The sequence below is a fragment of the Lynx canadensis genome, chromosome B4, assembly GCF_007474595.2.
Source record: "Lynx canadensis isolate LIC74 chromosome B4, mLynCan4.pri.v2, whole genome shotgun sequence".
NCBI classification, from domain to species: Eukaryota; Metazoa; Chordata; class Mammalia; order Carnivora; family Felidae; genus Lynx; species Lynx canadensis.
In genome coordinates, this window is record NC_044309.1 from 11,728,486 (window position 1) to 11,747,457 (window position 18,972).

An 18,972-nucleotide genomic window follows, 5' to 3' on the forward strand; every position below is an offset into this window, starting at 1 on the left:
GGTTTGGCCCATTGCTGGGACTCACATGAATGAATGCAGGGAGACTGGGATGTACATGCCGGAACAACCGTAAATCCGCAGTCACCAGCTTGTAAATAGCACCTCGGGGATGAAGGGGAGCAGAGAGCAGGAGAGCCATATCGGGAAATAGGTCTGGAAGGAAGCTTGGGGACAAGACTGTGAAGAGTCTCAAAAGTCACTTTGTGGAATTTGGATTGGGGCTTAGAAGTTTTTGCTCTAATGATGTCTGTTTTTTAAAGTTTTCGTGTCTAATTATACTCACTCTTCTGTGTGTGTGTGTGTGTGTATGTGCGTGTGCTTTTTTCTCTTTCAGGATCAAGCATGAAAACATCGTTGCCCTGGAAGACATTTACGAAAGCCCAAATCACTTGTACTTGGTCATGCAGCTGTAAGTACCGTATCCGCCTGAGGAGCGCAGAAGGGGCTGGGAGTGGGGATCGCCAACTCAGATGTCCGAGGGGCCACGGGGTGGTGAAAGAAACGGAGGTGGCGGGCCAGCTGAGCCGTGGGAGTGGGAACAGGCACACGGGGGAGGTGTGTGACCCATCTAGACAGGGGTCTGCGGGCCTCACTGGGTCTTATCTGCGCCAGACCGACGACCTCTCATCCTCACAGGGGAAGCCATACTCAAGATGTCTCTTTTGCTTTTTAACGTGCGGGGTGCAAATGTTGCTTCCTGGAAACACTCCAGTGGGCGCACCACGAAGTACACTCTGCTCCCGTCTCTAGGAGAAACTCCCACCTTGTCTTCATTTCGAGGGATGCTGGGGGAGGGCAGCAGATGGTAGCTGTGGGCTCCGTCCCTCCATCTACACTGCCGGCAGATAAATGCACATGTGACTGAACTGGCCTCCTGCCAGGCGTTAAGACAAGTACAGTGGGGTCAGACTGCAACGTTGTCACCCCCAGCAGATTATTTCTGCATTCCAGTAACGCTTGAGATTACCAGAAGAGGGAAGAAATCAGAAAGCCGAATATTCGGGCCGAAACTTGACTCGTGCATGTAAGCCCTGTGTAAAAGTTAACATGTAAACTGTTAAATGAAATTAGCCTCCCCACCAGTAGGCTTTTTTTTTTTTTTTTTTTTTTTTGTATGAACGTTTTTATAGGACATTGGAGGACATTTTTTGAAGTATCCGGACTGGAAGCATATGGACGATTTTTCTCTGTCCAGTGACCGTCCTGCACGGTTACCAGAAGTTTTAAGTCAGCCACGAGGCTGGCGGTTTAAGCAGTTCTGACTGCTGGTCCCTCATTTAATTCCCAATTACCTAAATGCAATCTTTCCTAGTTCCTTGCTGTTCCGTTGGCTTTATAATTTGCCACATTCTGGTTCTTCCTTGAGAGCAATGGCTCTCCCCAGATTCGGGGTACTCCCTAGAAGCTCATGTGACTGTGTTTGGTAGAGTGTTCAAAAACAAAATTCACCTGAGCAAATTTGAAGATCTGGTTGGCTTTATCAAATGATTCGTGAGTTGGGCAGCGTCCCGTCAAGCAATTAAAGGGAAGCTCCGCTGAGCTAAACAGAAGGAAGGTTTTTGAAGGCAGAGGGAGGGCACTAAAAGAGAGCAAGAAAGAAATTTCTTAACAAGGAATGCATTGTATAGGCAAGGTTGCCCTCTTAAGGGGAGTAAAAGGGATCCATCAGTAAATTTCCTAGAATTGACCAGGAAATCCTATATTGACTAATTAAAAGTTACGCTTCTAGGGAGCTGAAACTGTGGTGAGTTTAGGTCTTAAGTCTTGGTTTGTTGACTTGGGGCTTTAACCTAAGTGGGTCCATTTTGGGGCTGTGGTTTTCTTTTTTTACCAATACTGGCTGTTCTTACAAAAGCAGGTGAACCACTTTTCCACCAAATATTGACTTCCCGGTAGAAAGAATGTGACATTTTAGTGACAAGATTAAGGCCCACAAAATGTCAGTAGTATATTTCAATGTGTGCTTTTTTATCGGTGATGCAAAAGAAGAAAAAGAAAAGGCATTAATACTTGAAACCAAAGCTATATGTGTTCACTTGCTTTAAGTTCTCTATGGATCTGTCACTAAATAAATCGGTTCAAAGTGTCCCCCTTATGTAAATCTCAGTTCTGCCTCTTCCTAGCTGGGTGCATTTGGGCAAATACCTGGGCCTCTCTGAGTGTCCATTTCCTTAGTGCGGAGAAATAGTAATATTTACATAATAACAACAATATTTACATTGGAAGGCTATAGCGAGTCCTGAATGAGAAAAATGTGTGGGAAATAAATAGTGCCATAAATAGCAGGGCCTCCATACAGACTCTTTCTTTGTGGACATCTGTATCATTTCATCTGTATCTCTACAGATGGTCTTTCATTTTACGAGATGAAGTTCAAGTAGATTTAAGTTCTAACTTTCGAAGCAACTTGACTGTATGCTTACCAGCAGAAGTTTATGTAAAGATAGGTTGGCATGAGAGCATAAAAGTGTCTGCAAGGGGAATGAACCTTAGAACAAAGTTTGGAAGTCTTCCTGGGGACACAGCTGTCCCACCCCTTCACTGAGCTTTGCTATCAGGGTTTTATCCTCTCTTTTGCAATCGTCCTAAAACATCTTCGATATGGATCCCATTTGTTCAGAATTTGTAATTAGAGAAGGTGGCCTAGACTTAACTGTTGGGGGTACCATATGAGGTTTGTCAGGCAAATTTGTTACAGAATCAGTGGGAAGGGATGTTTGAAGTGCCTAAGGAGAACACTATTTATGTGCACATGCACCACTGAGAGGTTTAGAGGCGCTATTTATACAAACATTGGATTTGCTGGTTGTGAGCTGTTTGCTTGTATATAAATTCTCTTCCCATTGGTTCTCATTACTTTTTGAAGGTCAACTTTGTTGAGACAGAACTTACACCTAATCAACTGCACCCATTTAAACTGAACAATTCAGTGATGAATGTGAGAGTGAATCGTACTCCTGAAACCACCACCACCATCAAGAACGGAAAATTTCCGTTACCCCAGATATCCCTTTGATGGGCTCCCTTCCTTAGCCCCAACCCTAGAGGCAACCACTAACACTCATTAGAGATTATTTTGCATTTTCTAAAATATTATGTCAACGAAATTATACAGCGGTGCATCTTGTGTCTGGCTTATTTCACTCATCGTACCTCTTGACATTCATTCATATGGTAGCGTGGTCAGTACTTTGTTCCTTTTCACTGCTGAGTAGCATTCTGTCATCACAGATGTTCCACATTTTATCCATTTATTATTGCTAGACACTTGGATTATTATGGACACAGCCTCGGTGTGGATATGTTTGGGTGAGGACCTAGGAGCAGAATGAGTGGGCCATATAGTAGGTGTTAGATTGAACTTTTTAAGAAACTGCCAGTTTTGTAAAGTGGTTTTACCTTTTTACATTTTTATCAACAGTGTATGTAAGCTCTTGTTACTCTACATTCTTATCAATATTTGCTACTTTGTTTTTTCAATTTTAGCCATTCTTATGGGTAGACACCCATGGGTGTGTGCTGATGAATGATGATGATCATCTTTTTGTATCCTGATTGGCCATTTGCTTATCTCCTTGAGTAAACTGCCTCTTCAAATCTTTTGCTCACTTTTTATTGGATTGTTTGTCATGGTATTATGGGGTTCTAAGTGTTCTTTATATATTCTGTCTTTTGTTGGATATATGTCATACAAATTTTTCTCCCATTCTATAGCTTGCTTTTTTGTTGTTGTTTTCTTAATGGTACCTTTTTAAAAACTAGCTTTACTGAGATATAATTCACATACCGAACAATTCATGCATTTAAAGTATACAGTGGTTTTGTTTTAGTCACAAGGTTGTACAACCATCACACAATCTAATTTTAGAACATCTTATGTTCTAAAGGAGAACATGTAAGGGGTGCCTGGGTGGCTCAGTCAATTAAACATCAGACTCTTGATTTCAGCTCACATCATGATCTCACAGTTCGTGTCATCGAGCCCTGCATCGGGCTCCATGCTGACAGTGAGGAACCTGCTTCGGATTCTCTCTCTCTCTCTCTCTCTCTCTCTCTCTCTCTCTCTCTCTCTCTCTTTCTCTCTTTCTCTGCCCCTGCCCTGCTCGTGCACTCTCTCTCTCTCAAACTAAAGAAATAAATATTAAGGAGAACACCTAAAAGAGATCTATACCCATTAGCGGTTACTCTCAGTTCTTCCCTCCCCAACCTCTCACTTTCTGTTTCTTTAGAATTGCCTATTCTCGATATTTCATATCAATGGGATCATACGATGTGTGGTCTTTTGTGACTAGCTTCTTTCATGTGGCTTAATGTTTTCAGGATTTATCCATGTTGTAGCATGTGTCGATAGTTCATTCCTTTTTATGGCCAAATAATATTCCATTATATGGATATATCCCATTTTATTTATTCATCGGTCGATGGACATTTAGGTTGTTTATACTTTCAGCTATTATAAATAAAGACGCTAGACATTTCCACGTACAAATTTTTGTGTGACCATATGTTTTCATTTCCCCTGGGTATATACCTAGGAGTGGGATGGCTGGGTCAAATGGTAACTCTGTGTTTACCATTTTGAGGAACTTCTGAACTGTGATCCAAAGTGACTGCCCCATTTTGCAATCCCATGAGTACTATGTCAGGATTCCAGTGTCTCCACATCCTCTCCTGTACTTGTTTATTATTTGTCTTTTTGTTGATAGCCATCCTCGTGGGTGTGGAGTGATATCTCAGTGCAGTTTTGATTTACATTTCTCTGATGACTAGTGATGTTGATCATCTTTTCATGTACTTCTTGGACACTTGTATATCTCATTTGGAGAAACATCTGTTCAAATACCTCACACAGTTTAAAATTGGGTCATTTGGTTTTTGTTTTTGAGCTATAAAACTTCCTTATATATTCTAATATAAGTCCTTTATTAGACATATTATTTACAAATGTTTTGTCCTATGCTAAGCGCTGTCCTTTTACTTTCTCGGTGCCATCACTCGTAGCACCAAAGTTTTTAATGTTGACACAGTTCAGCTTATTTTTTTCTTTTGTCATTTATGCGTTCTGTGTCATACCCAAAAAACCAACACCTAATTCTTAATGACACCTTTTGGGTAGGAAACGTTTTAATGGTGATAAAGTTCAACTCATCAATTTATTTTCTCTTATGGTTTGTGCTTTTGGTGTCGTGTATGAGAAGTCTTTGCCTACCCTAAGTATGCAAATGTTTCTTTCTTCTGTAAGTTGTATAGTTTTGGGTTTTCCACTTAGGTCTAATATAAGGTCACCTGCAGGTTAATTTTAATGTATGGTGCAAGGTAAGGATGATATTCTTTTATTTTTCCATTGGGATATACCATTTTCAGCATCATTTGCTAAAAAGACTTTCTTTTCTCGATTAATTGCCTTTGTATCTTTGTCAAAAATCAATTGACCTTTACACAGCTGACTTTATTTCTGGACTCATTCTATTCCATTACTTTATATATCTGTCTTTTGCCCATACCACACCATCTTGCTTACTGTAGCTTTCTAGTAAGTCTTGAAATCAGGTATTAGAGTCCTCTAACTTTATTATTCTTTTCTCCAAATTGCTTTGGGTATTATAGATTGTTTGCATTTTCATACGAATTTTAGAATCGGCATGTGTGTTTATTTTGCAGAAAGCCTTGTGGGAATTGGTTTGGGATGGCATTGAATCTGTACATTAGTTTGGAAATAACTGATAACTTAAAAAACTCAAGTGTTTCAATCCATAAACATGACCAATTTCTCATTTATTTAGATCTTTCATTTCTCTTAGTGTTATATAGTTTTCCGTGTATAAATCTTCTATATCTTTGTTGAATTTATTCTGAAATATTTTCTTTTTTTTAACTGGTTTGATTTGATTTTGTTTCTAAACACTTGGGGAGTATCTAGAACACAACATTTGAGGGGACTTGTTTCATAATATTTGTGCTTGGGAGGTTTCTGGTGTCCTAGGAAACATCATCTTGGGCACTTATGCTCATATATAACGGGATACTCAGCACCCTCGTTTTTGTTTTTTTTTTTAATATATGAAATTTATTGTCAAATTGGTTTCCATACAAAACCCAGTGCTCATCCCAAAAGATGCCCTCTTCAATACCCATCACCTACCCTCCCCTCTCTCCCACCCCCCCATCAACCCTCAGTTTGTTCTCAGTTTTTAAGAGTCTCTTATGCTTTGGCTCTCTTCCACTCTAACCTTTTTTTTTTTTTTTTCCTTTCCCTCCCCCATGGGTTTCTGTTAAGTTTCTCAGGATCCACATAAGAGTGAAAACGTATGGTATCTGTCTTCTTCTGTATGACTTATTTCACTTAGCATAACACTCTCCAGTTCCATCCACATTGCTACAAAGGGCCATATTTCATTCTTTCTCATTGCCACGTAGTACTCCATTGTGTATATAAACCACAATTTCTTTATCCATTCATCAGTTGATGGACATTTAGGCTCTGTCCACAATTTGGCTATTGTTGAGAGTGCTGCTATAGACATTGGGGTACAAGTGCCCCTATGCATCAGTACTCCTATATCCCTTGGGTAAATTCCTAGCAGTCAGCACCCTAGTTTTATTACTTAGCTAACTGCTAATATCTGAAATATCAGGTCTGAGTTCTGTAGCATATTTGCTCCTTTGCTGCTACAGCAGAAGAGACTTGATTTTTTATATTGGTCTATATGTAAAATTTTATTTGGGGTTTTTGAAGAATTATCTTTTTTTTTTCAGAATGCTATTCTTTTAGACCATTCTTCTATAGATAGTATAAGGTCAGTGACACTGAGATAAGTTACAGGTGAGAAGTCAGTTTGTTTAGAGTTAATTCCTCATCTGACTTTGGTTGTGGAATATCCGTCCATACGTTTGGAGATGATAAAGGACGCCCCCTCAACTCCTCCCCTTTGGTGCCTGTACCAGCGTGGGATGTAAACTGTATTTCAGGCTGATACAATTCAAAGGACATATCAGAATGACTTCTTTTCCCTAAAAAGATATTATATTCCCTAATGAATTATATTTTCAGTAGGACTTAAATTTCTATATATGGGTCACTCCTGAATTTATATGATCAGCCTGGACTCCTCCCCTGAAACCATGGATGTGTATCCAATTTTCTGCTTGAGAGTTCCACTTGGCTGTGTAATAAGCATCACTCACTTACCAGATCCAAAATAAACTCCTGAATTTTACACAAAATCTGCTTCTCCTGCTGTCTACCTCGTCTTAGCAAATGGCAACTCTGTTCTTCTAGTTATTCAGGCCAAAAGCCACAGTCATGCTTGACTCGTCTTTTGCTCTTACGCCCCACAGTCCTATCCATTGGCAAATCCTCTGGTCCCAACTTGGGACAGTTGACCATCCCACCACTTGCCCACCATCTCCACAGCCACCACCCTGATCGAAGTCTCCATCATATATAAAACTTATCTTTCTTCCCCCAGCCTTCTCTACTTCACTGTTCTTTCTTAGCAGATCGGCCAGACTTTGGTTATACCTCTTTTGAAAACTCCCATTGGCTTTTCATCTCAGGGTAAAAGACCAAGTCCTCAGAACCACCTTCAGGGCACTGTGTGTCCCCGGCCCCTGGTTACCTCCCTGATCTCATCTTTCACTTCTCCCTCATGATTTCATTCACCCGCAACCATACTGGCCTCCTTGCTGTTCCTCAAAGATGCCAAGCCTGCACCACTGGGGGCCTTTGTTCCTGCTGTTCTCTCTGCTTGGAACACTTTCCCGTAGATATCTTAATGCTATTGTAGAATGAAGTAAAAATTAGAAATGTTGCCAGGTAGCATCTTCTCACTGAGCCATTCCCCCAGATCTCCCGTATCAGATATCCTCTCCCCCAACCACCTCCTGCCACGCTCACGTTTATCCCCTGCCCCCTTCCCCAACTTCGCTTTCCTCTATAGCACCTGTTGCCATCAGAAAACGTCTCCCTGCTTTGTTCTCTGCTAGAACAGTGCTTGCACAGTATGATAGGCATTTAATACATATTTGTCCAATTAATATAATTACATATAAAAAGACTAATGGCTAACATGTATTTATTCACTTATTTAACCCTTACAAAAACCAAAAAACTTAGGAACCACTTTAATCCCAATTTTACAGGAAGAAGCTGAGCAGAAACGTTGAATCATTTACCCAAGCCAGCGAGTGACCCAGTGAATGCCCTTAACCAGTGTGATGCAATACACTGATGATATTTTCTAGGAAAAAATCTTGTAGGTAATACTAATGGTAAACAGTTTGGTTTACTTGGAAAAGATTACTGCTTATGATTCAGTAAGTATTTTAAAAGCAGAGCTGACTAGGAAATGCCCTGTATTTTGTCATGGTTTGTGAAGAGAAAAAGTTTACAGATGCATATCACGGGAAATCACTAAAGTAATCCCAACATACACAGCAAAGATCATGATTCTTTCTTAAATAATTCTGTCAATTAATGAAGGAGTAGATGAGTGTGTTTTACTGATATGATGATATGTTGCACTACATGTATTTCATGTAAGATACAAACATTTCTCGTATCTCTTTCATTTCATGGTAGCATTAAGATATGTACAAGTTATTTGCTGAACTTGAAACACTAATGATTAAATGCACTTTCTTTAAAGAATAGTAGATTCCTGAGTGGCCTAAGACATGAAAATACATACAGCTTCCAGGAGAAAATATGGTTTATCTACTCCCTTGGCTTGTGCGTGAAGCTGTTTGAACTGTTCCGTTTTGGGGGGTTTGCCAGTGTTAGCTTCATGTGGATATTGTCCTCATAATTCATACAGTGTGTTCCCAGAAACAGTTTTAATTAGAACACAAATTACTACTCCCAACAGAAAGTCTTTTTAAGTAGCCAAGCATAATAATGAAGACGAAAGTGTTTCTGCCTATGACACCGTAATATATTTACATATAAATTTCCAAAATCTCACCTTTGTTCACAACAGACACTCATTGAGAACCTAGGGGTGGGTGACTTTTGTTGAGTGCTGGGTGGGTGGGAAGGGGTTGGGCACGTGGTTGGTCCCTCCAGTGGTTCTCTTTGTGGAAGAGCCATCATGACGCAAAACCACTGCATCTCTTAGGGATCATGCAGGGACTCTGGGTCACAAGGAAGGCTATATGGAGGAGATACCCTTGGGTGGAAGTGATTAGGACAAGCCAGATGGATGTGTTGGGTGTGGGTGGGGTGGGACCTGTGTTCCAGGCTGAAGGGCTGATATAAGAAGTTTTAAGGAGCCTGGGTGAGACAGGGGTTCAGTCTATGAGGGGGTCCATTCTATGAGGGGGTTCAGTCTGTGAGGGGGGTCAGTTTATAAGGGGTCTAGTCTATATGTAGGGGGCCCAGTCTATGAGGGTTTAGTCTGTGGGGTGAGAGTCCAGACTGTAAGAGGTCCAGTCTGGGAGGGGGGGATGGGTTCCAGTCTATGAGGGTTTAGTCTGTGGGCTGGGGATCCAGTCTGGGAGGGGGTTCAGTCTGTTGGGTCTCATCTGGGGTGAGTCTAATCTATAAAGATTCAATCTGTGGGTAGTCCAGTCTATGGGGGTCCAAACTGTAAGGGGGCTCTCATGGTGTCACTGCTCCTTGATTAGAATCATGGAAATTCAAATGGTTTTCAGATTGTTTCATGAGAAAATATGGAATTATTAGGGGTAAATCTCTCATGTTTCCATTTGGGAGATGTTGTCAGGCATCTGGAAGAGATCTGGGTGGGGGGGGAGATGTCACAGGGATTATTTAAGAAATTTACTTAGGAACGCTGTGAAATGGGAAGAACATGGATTGGACTCAGAAGCTGTGGGTTCCAGGCTCCCTTCTGCCCCTGACAGCTCAGCGTCTGGTCTTCTTGGTCTGTCTGTAACGTGGAGGAGTTCTTAGTGTTGTTTGTTCATTTGTTCAAGATGAGCCCAAGGCCTCTGGTCTAAAGTCCTGTGGTCTCGCGTGTCTTTTGCTGTCTCCATTTCCTCAGGGTAAATCCCCGTGGAATAATCACAGATGTTAGAAAGCCGTTGGATTTTCTGCGTTTGCTTGCCAAGGTTCTCCATTTCCCATGATGATGTTTCTAAAAGCATGTCTTACCTCTTTGAATCCATGGCTTTATACATAAGGCACGTTGGTGCTGAAGCTGGCTTCGCAGCCCTGATGAACGTATGCAATTTGATATTTCACATGATGGGAGGAGGGCCTCTCTGTAACGGCTGGGTTAAGCAGAGGGTCTCTGGTTCCTGTTCTGAAGCAGGCCTTCAGAATTCTGCTGGATCCCCCGTTGCCACATCTAGATGGTTAATTTTACATCTGGAAGTAAAACACCCTGCTTCCTTTGTAGCTCAGGCTCTCAAGCTGTGCTCCCACCAGCCTTCCTTGCTCTTCTCCTACCCTTGGCCGCCCTCTACAAAGGTGCTCCCAGAGCCACCAAAGCTCTGTAGACATAACCTCCACCACTCCGTACCTGCCTTCAGCCCAGCTGACAACAGTCGCTCAATGTTTTCTTTCTTGCCGGTTCTTTGACGTTGCTGAGAACCCCCCAGTGCCTCCCTCCCTGGGCTCCCCTACCCAGCCTCACCCCTGGCACGGGCCAGGGCACTGGTCCTGCCAGGCCAGACTCCTTCCCTCTGCGCCCGCCACCTCCACCCTGCAGGTGCAGAGCTGGACATGAGCGTAGCAGCGTGCATCTTCAGCTCCTACGCAGGGCTGCTGGGGACCGCTGGAGGACAGCACGTGGCCCGGTGGCTCAGAGCTGCTGAAAATTAAATGGTGCTCATCTCAGAAATGATGGCCCATTTTATTACCTCTGCCATGACCACGTATTCTCAGTCCCCGGCACCGCTCAGCTCTCCTTTCCCGTGATTCTGGTTAGATTCCTTTCCCGTTCTCTTGTATTCTGTTTACTCCACACATTTATCGTTTGTCCTAAGCTGCCAGCTCCATCGGTTGTGTATTAGAACCCGATGAGCCTTTGAGGGAGGAACTTTGTAAATCAATTTACGTGTACTAAAACAGCATCACACTTCTTTGTAAATAAATCCCCCATAGTTTGGTGCATTGGTTAAAAGACAGTCGGAAATCTGTAGTCGAAGTATTCGATGAGTGAAGTGCAAACAACAGCCACTTTGAAGCTTTTCGCAAATCGTAGTTATTGAAAACAAAACTTGCAACGTCTCCCTATGAGAGGAAGAAAGAAACGGAACCAATTTGGTGAGGAGAGATTGATGGTGTATAAGAGTGTGTTTGGAAATTCTAGAATTGTGCTTTGGCATAACTCAATCTGTGGGAAGTGTCTTGGTGGAACCCCTATTTTGAATTGGGTAATTTTATGTCTATACTGCAGTGGAATGAGATTGGGAAGGCTATTTCGCAGCCCCCAAATTTGGAGAAGCATTTAAAAATCCATTAATAGAGACATGTTCTTTGACAAGGTTTATCTTTTGAGATTTACTGACGAAAGGTATTATTTGTTGAAGGAAGGTAGCAAAATGACAGTGTTTTCCAAGTTTAAAACATCATGGCCACTCGAGAAGAATCCATTGAAGGTGCTGACAGGTGCAAACGCAGTGATCATAAAATACAACTTTGAAGATGATTGTAAACAATCTTGTGAAAAAATACAAAATAATAAATCCACATTGGAAAAAAGTAAATTCTTCAGATACGCTAGAAATAAAAATTGATTATAATATGTGAATATGTGCCGAGAGTAATTAATGATGCTGAAATTATTTTCTGATATTCAGACAATGAACAGAAAGAAGTTAAATTTTTTCTTGTTTTCACATTCATTGATAGAAAGTATTTTAATTTTTTGGAAATAATTTTATTTTAAAAAAATAGTTTTTAAACAGAATTCCTTTTGTGGGCCTACCAATGTGATAAACCAGTTTGTCAGTCCATAAATGAAATTTTCAGACATTATGTGGTTCTGTTGACTCTCAAAATGGACTTGTTGGATACAAAATCATACAGCACTTCTCTTTGTGATGCTGTTTCTGACCTGCCTTCTCTCTGGGAATGAAGCCGTCCTTCCTGGCTGTTCCACCTGTTAGCGTATATGATTTTATCGTGCTTTTTCTGCTTTATTTGCTCATTCGTGTTCATCTACCTAAGCTCTTTGAGAAGAAGATCATTGTCTTTTTTTTTTTTTTTTTTTGCATTTGCCAATGCCCAGAACATAATAAGTCTGTCATAAGATTATTAAGTAAATGAATTTAGGGATCTAGGGTTGCTGTTGTTGTTTGTTTTTTTTGTTTTTCATTTTTGTTTTGTTTTATTTTTTGTATAGCTCCCTAATAAATTAAACTATCAGCAAGTATTTGTTTTCAGCACTATACCTCTGTTTTCATTACCCCTGCGATAACCATTTGTTCAGACTCTTAGTGACTGAGCAAATGAGACTGAAATATTTCAAAGCAACTAAACCTGGTGTTTTCCCTCATAGTGGATGCATAGGGCGTGCTGTCCTATGCATTGCATACAGATGGGGCATCTGATGCCTTTAAAACAAACAAAGCAAGCCATAGGGAAGACAGGACCTGAAGGGAGAGCAATTTCTTGTTCTGTGAAGGGAGTGATGTGCACAGACACCCTTAGTACACGCACCTCGGAGCCCAGGGGCCCGTTTGTGTGGCTCCCAGTACGGCAGAGAGCTCCTGTGTAGGGAGTCAGCTGCAGCAGGAAGTTTGCTACCATCTTGGTATTTTAAGAAGCCATCATGCCCCCTGGGAGAGTGGAGTACTTTGAGTTACTGGGCACTTTCAAAGGATCAGTGACCTCCCACTGCGTCTCTGGAGGGTGTCAGATGGGATCAGGGTAGCAGAGAGAGTGTGTTGGGTCAGACACGAGGTGAGTGCATTAGAGAAGTGAGGATCTCAGAAACAGTCCTAGCCAGGGTATTTCCCACGGATTTATGCCAAGTTCTTTGGAAGAAAGGACTCCAGCCATGTTAAGTTATGAGCCCTTGTTGTAAGAGTCCTTGAGGGAGATAACTGAATTTTTAAAAGACATCTCTGAGTATCCTAGATTATTGATTCATGTGTCTAAATACTAAACAAAAAACATGCAAATAATGGAGTTATTTTAAAATATTTTTAAATGACTGCTTATTTAAAAAATTGCATCACTGTATGGATTGAACAACTTCCTATAGCCACAGCATTTAAAGATAATGTGGTCTGTCACCTTCTTGTGTAAATATATATTATATATCTCATTGGTAATCCCTATAATGAAAAATAACCTTAAGAGATTATATCCAGAAGATGTTAGGAGTTGGGCAAAATCCTTTTCTGTCACTGGGCTTTTTATTTATATTTTTGGTGTCGAGATCTCTAAACTCAGGAAATACAGCGAACCTGGAATAGGTTAGCTTTCACTGTGGAAAACAGAGAAACCTTTATGTAGAGTAGTTCATAGGAAATACTCCAAATGGAAATGGAAACAGAGTGACTACCTCCTGATATCCCAGCAGGGTCTGTAACTGAGGGATGTTTTCCAAGGGTTCCTGAAGGCTAAGCCTTGTCTTCTGAAGGTTACCTAAAAATAGTCATGTTTAACTCCACTGTACTGGAACTGTGATCTTGACTATAGATGTGTTAGAACTAAGAAACATGCCTGAGTTTTAGCATCTTTTACAAGGACTCAGTGCTGAGGGACTGTCCCTCCCATGTTGGAAGAGCCACCACAAGTCAGTAATAAGTACAGTATTCACTTTGCTCAAGCACCTGCCTTCTCACGAAGTGCAGCTTGTTTAACTGATGGCAACTTGACCGGGGCCCCTTATGAAAAGACTGAGTTGTTCATCATCTCCAGGAATAGTTCTTCAGCCACTGAATTATACATATTTTTATTCAGAAAAGTCACTCCAGGCCCCTCTGGGCAGTGATTCACTCTCTCCCTGTTCTCAATTATCCTGGGCTTGATAGGGAGAGAGGGGATGGCAGTTTTGAGTGGCAGAAAGTCATGGACGATTGAGCACAGGTGAGTGCCCGGGGATGGGTAGACTCGCACCTTGAGAACAGGTGAGTGGGCCGTAATGGGAATTTTAGACTCTTAAAGTTTTGCAGGAGACGATGAGGCTTAGGTCTGCCTTGCCTGCCTCTGCCCGTCAGGTGTGCCTTAAGCTGTTCCATCATTCCCCCAACTACACGTCTGGCCGGAGAGCTGAGAAAGAGACACTGTTTCCCGGATTGGAGTAATGGTGTCAGCAGTGAGTCCCATCAAATGGCAGACGCGAGTTGGAACAGCAGGAGCTCCTGGGGACAGTTCGTTCCTAAGATTCATTGATTCTCCATTTAGCCTATTCCGAAGTTAACGTTATTTACACTTTGAAAGTTCCATATGCATGTGTGGAAATATTATGTCCCGAATGAGGTTACTTTATATGTACTGATATGGGATGGTGGCAAAGATGTGACATTAATGAAGAAGCACTAAACACTAACATTGTGTAGTGTACTCTCTTATTTCTGTTTTCAAATACAGTTATGTAGACACATGTAGGCTTAGCTGTGCAGGAAGTGTCCGGAAGCATGTTTCGAAAATTGATAGGGGTTGATTCTTGGAGGAAAGATTGGGCATTTAGAATACCAAGAAAACCTGTTTTGTACCCTTTTGTACAAATAAAATTTCTTATTTTGCTGTACTACAAACATTTCCTTTAAAGAGCACCCATCTGTCTTTATTCCCAGGGCTTTAAGACTGTATTGTGAAAATTGCTTACCAGATCTTTAAGAACCATGGGTTACTTAAGCAGACTGGAGCTCTCACTACCAATTTTGAATAGTAGTGATTTCACGGCTGCCAATAATTCTGACATGAGAATCAGTTGTCCACATGACAAACAATTTCATTTCGCTGGCACAATCAGAGCCCAAGTCTTCCTGTGTGGGGATGGGATTGAAAGAGGGAGGGAAGAGATTGATGGGTAATAACAGACTCTAAATGGGAAAAAGTCTGATGTGATGCCTTTTCAGAACAGATTCATTTTTAATGTCAGCCTTTGTACTGAGCCCTTAATGATTTGGGTCTTTAATTATCTCACTGAGCAACTCCTGTTGATTCGAGACCAGCCTTTCTTTCTGATTTATTGATTCTGTGCTCAGGGGAAAAAAAAAATATTTCACAGTGTGTTTTGACAAAGAGCCTTTTAACACGTTGCCTCCTATGTTGTGCCCCAGCGACTGTGTGTCAGAAATCTTTATATCTGTTCTCTCCCTACTGGGTTTTACATTTGTAGTAGATTAAAGATGCTGTTTAATTTTTATTATGACTTTAATATATGATTGTGGAATCTTTGTGAGTTTATGAGCTTTGCATTTTGTGGTGATGTGCAGTGGTTGATGGATGATCGTGAATGGTGGCTATATGCTAACAAAACTACATTTTCTCACGATCAAATCACTCAACTAAACCAAAGGCCTCTGTGTGTACAGCGTACGAGTGTCTGAACCAAAGGGCATAGGCACCAGGCTAGGACAGGAGGCAACATTTGCCACAGTGCAAGCAAGAGAGCCATTGACTGAAATAAAGGCCACTTCTTCCAACTCTGGGGATAAATAAAAAAGGGGAACGCCAAAGGGGACAGCTGCCAAGTGCTGCAGTAGCAGGGAAGCTTGGCTTCCCCGCCAAAGAGCTGTATGGCTGTAATAAGTTGTGTTTCCTTGCCAATTATCCCATGTTCTTCCCTCACGATTTCTCAGGAACATCGTGGCACGTAAGCTCAAAGACAGTTGTGTTGCAGTGTTTGTGACCAACTGGCTTTGAGAATGGCCCTAAATTCGGCTGATGAATGACCTTCATACATGTGGGCCCTTCATCTGACTGTAAAAATTAGTTGAAAACAAAGAGTCCCTGCCCACCAGAAATGGACATGATGAAAAGCAGAAGGGGAATAAGGCACAGCTCATTTTCATCCAGGCTCTGCTTGGAAAGTATCCCCAAGTTCTCATTTAGTTTTCCAAGGTGAGAAAATACCATGGTGATCTGAGCCCTCTCATCTTCCACAATATCTCTTCAGGGCTGTTTGGTTCTTTCCAGGGCTGACATCTCTCTCGGCCACCAGGGGAACAAGTGGCTTATGGCGATGCCAAGCTCTGTTTGGCCATGGATGACTGAACCATAGTGTCATGGTGTTTGCTTTCATCTTAGAAAAATAAATAATTTGTTGAAATAAGAATGGTTGCAACCCTATCCCTAATGACTAACCTCTGTTCTCAAGGAGGAATAATGAGGAGAAAGATTTAAAGAAATACAAACCACTCAACAGAATTTGGTGCCTTAATGTTACAATTTTAGTATAATCTTGGCAGTTTTTCCCTGCCACGTGTGGGTAGAAAACTCATCCAGAAGCCTTTAGATTCAGAGGTCATTGAAATGGCGAGGATCCTTCACCACTTTCAGATTTCCAGAACGCTCACAGCTTCGGTTTGTCCTTTAAGGTGTTTTGGAAGGCTGTTTACACTTCTGAGAAACGGAGCAGGGAGTCCATTTCTCAGTGGTCCCATATGCACTCTGGAAGGGGGAGAGGGTCCCCCTTGGACTTCCTCTTCCATGCAACCTGGATTAAGCAGCTGGAAGGGGGATATGACCACCCTAAGCTGTGACTGCATTTTTGCACTTAGAAGGGTTCCTTAGCAACTAGTTGAATAACTTATTTGTTTCTCTCCTCCCACCCTCTCGGCTTCCAAACACCTCATAATCTCTATTAACTGGTTAAGTATACACATTAGCTAAACAAAGTATACTCTCTAATACCCTATTTTTCCTTATGGCAGCTTGACGGCCGGCTTCATGAAGAGATTTTGCTTCTCTTTCACTGCCCCTCATCTAAAATTTAAAATCCTTCTGAACAGAAAACCCACTTAAAGGCAGTGGGTAAAGAGGTTTTCTCACAAAAGCGTAGATACTAGGAATTGGTTTGAACTGAGCTGAGTCTGCAATTTATTACTTGAAAAGTTATATTTAAGTTTCTATTTATATGCAGTTTATCATTAAGTGGAAAACAAAATAAGGTTGACATTTGGTCATTTCATTTTTATGGTTCATTCTGATTCACAGTTTCATTGTAAAGTGTACAGAGTGAACAAGGCATTAACATACAGAGATCTCTTCAAAGTGCAGAGATCATGGATGTATTTTATGATTTGACAGGAGCCCCGCCCTCTAATCGGAGCACCACGCCGTGTGTTGAGGACTGGTTGGTCCTCTGATCTCCATGTGGACCTGTGAGCTTCACTCAGGCTTTGACCATTTATGCCACGTGACCGTAGACTTGCAGAGAGTCAGAGAGAACTGGCAAAAATATAGAAGAGCTACTATTTATTGGGCCCTTGCTATGCCGGCCACTGTCCATGCACTGTTGTGCCTTGACTCTTAATATTTCAGTGCCTACTGAAGTTAACTCAAGTCCTATTTTCTACTGACAGTAGGCTGACCCATTGCTTCTTAATGCACATGATCACACATGTCTGGCTGAACCAGGGTTCCCTGGGATAACAAAGAGGGTCTCTAGAGACTTCCTCTTCCTTGTCTGCAAATTCTTGAAGACTGTCTCTGAAGTGATGCTTGAAATAGAAGAAGAGCCAAGGTAGGCAGGGCCTTCTAGAGATTGGACTGATACATGGTTATCAGAGTGTGAGAAGCAGAGAAGCTGAACAGATAGGAAGGCAGTCTAGTGGCGGTATGGGCTGGCACTTGAGCGTGGGGTTCGAGGATCTTGGGCAAAAGAGGGAGAACTGACATGGGCTCCGTTCCTCAGTATGGTAATATGCAACATACGTAGTGCATCTGTTCTGTGAATAAAATGAAGAGGAGAGGGAGGCCTTGCATAACCAATCCAACATTTACACGGTGTGGCTGTAGATGTTGAAATTGCCAGCGACAAGGAGGGAGAGTGGCGCTAGTTACATCGTAGCTGCGGGACCACCTCTGGCAGGGAGCCTAGTTCACTTTGGCTCCTACAACTGACAGCGTCCCCTTTGATTCCAAAGGGAGATGATACAGACCTGGCACTTCTATCTTGCTATAAAAGGCAGAGTTAGCTAAACCACGTGAACTTTTTGCCTCTGTCACAAAGGGCTGTATTAACAAAGCACCTACTTTATTGCACACATTGTTAATTTTATTTCTCCTTCACAGGTATTTCTGGATTTTGATACAGCTTTTCAATTTAGCTGCAAAACTAGCCCCTTCAGTAATCTGATAATAGACTGTGGCCTGTTTCTTACTGATAGAGTAGAGCTCATTGGTACTGAGTGATTTCCTTAATATGTGATATTGGTGCAAGACAGATAAAGGGACAGAGGAGAGAGTTCAGAAAATAGACCCCCACAATTATGCTCTCGCTCTCTCTCTCTCTCTCTCTCTCTCGCTCTCTCTCTCTCTCTCTCTCTCTCTCTCACACACACACACACACACACACACACACGATTTATATGGTAAAGAAAATATTTCAGGCCAATGGGGAAGATAGATTATTTAATAAATCCTGCTAGTAATTTGGATCTCTACCTTAGTAACTCATACAAAATAAACTCTAGTTGTACCAAAGATAAAACTGTAAAATACTGAAATAATAAAATACTAAATGTCATACTGCTTTTTACTTATTTATTCATTTTTTTATTTTTAGAGAGAGAGCGTGCGGGTGGGGGAGAGTGGCAGAGGAAGACAGAGCGAGAATCATAAGCAGGCTCTACACTCAGTGCCGAGCATGATCTCATGACCCTGGGATCATGACCTGAGCCAAAATCAAGACTTGCACAGTCAACCAACTGAGCCACCTCGGTGCCCCATACTGCTTTTTATCATGCTGAGTTGCAAAAAATTTCTGAGCTCGACATAAAACTAAGAAACCTTAATAAATAGTGATATCTTTGACTACAGGAAAATAAAAATAAGGGCTTCTTTACAGCTAAAAGCAATTTAAAAAGTGAAGGGAAAAGGAAAAA

General features: G+C 41.6%; 1 protein-coding gene across 3 annotated transcripts in view; it reads left to right on the forward strand.

The window, feature by feature from the left end:
• CAMK1D (calcium/calmodulin dependent protein kinase ID) overlaps positions 1–18,972 on the forward strand; it is a 425,521-nt gene that overhangs the window by 268,703 nt on the left and 137,846 nt on the right. For 2 of the 3 annotated variants that reach the window (XM_030323252.1, XM_030323250.1), the window contains exon 3: positions 335–409. The exons of the other annotated variant lie outside the window; for it this stretch is intronic. In XM_030323252.1, the coding sequence (XP_030179112.1) occupies positions 335–409 (75 nt within the window). The remainder of the gene's footprint in view (positions 1–334; positions 410–18,972) is intronic. 3 annotated transcript variants of the gene reach the window in all.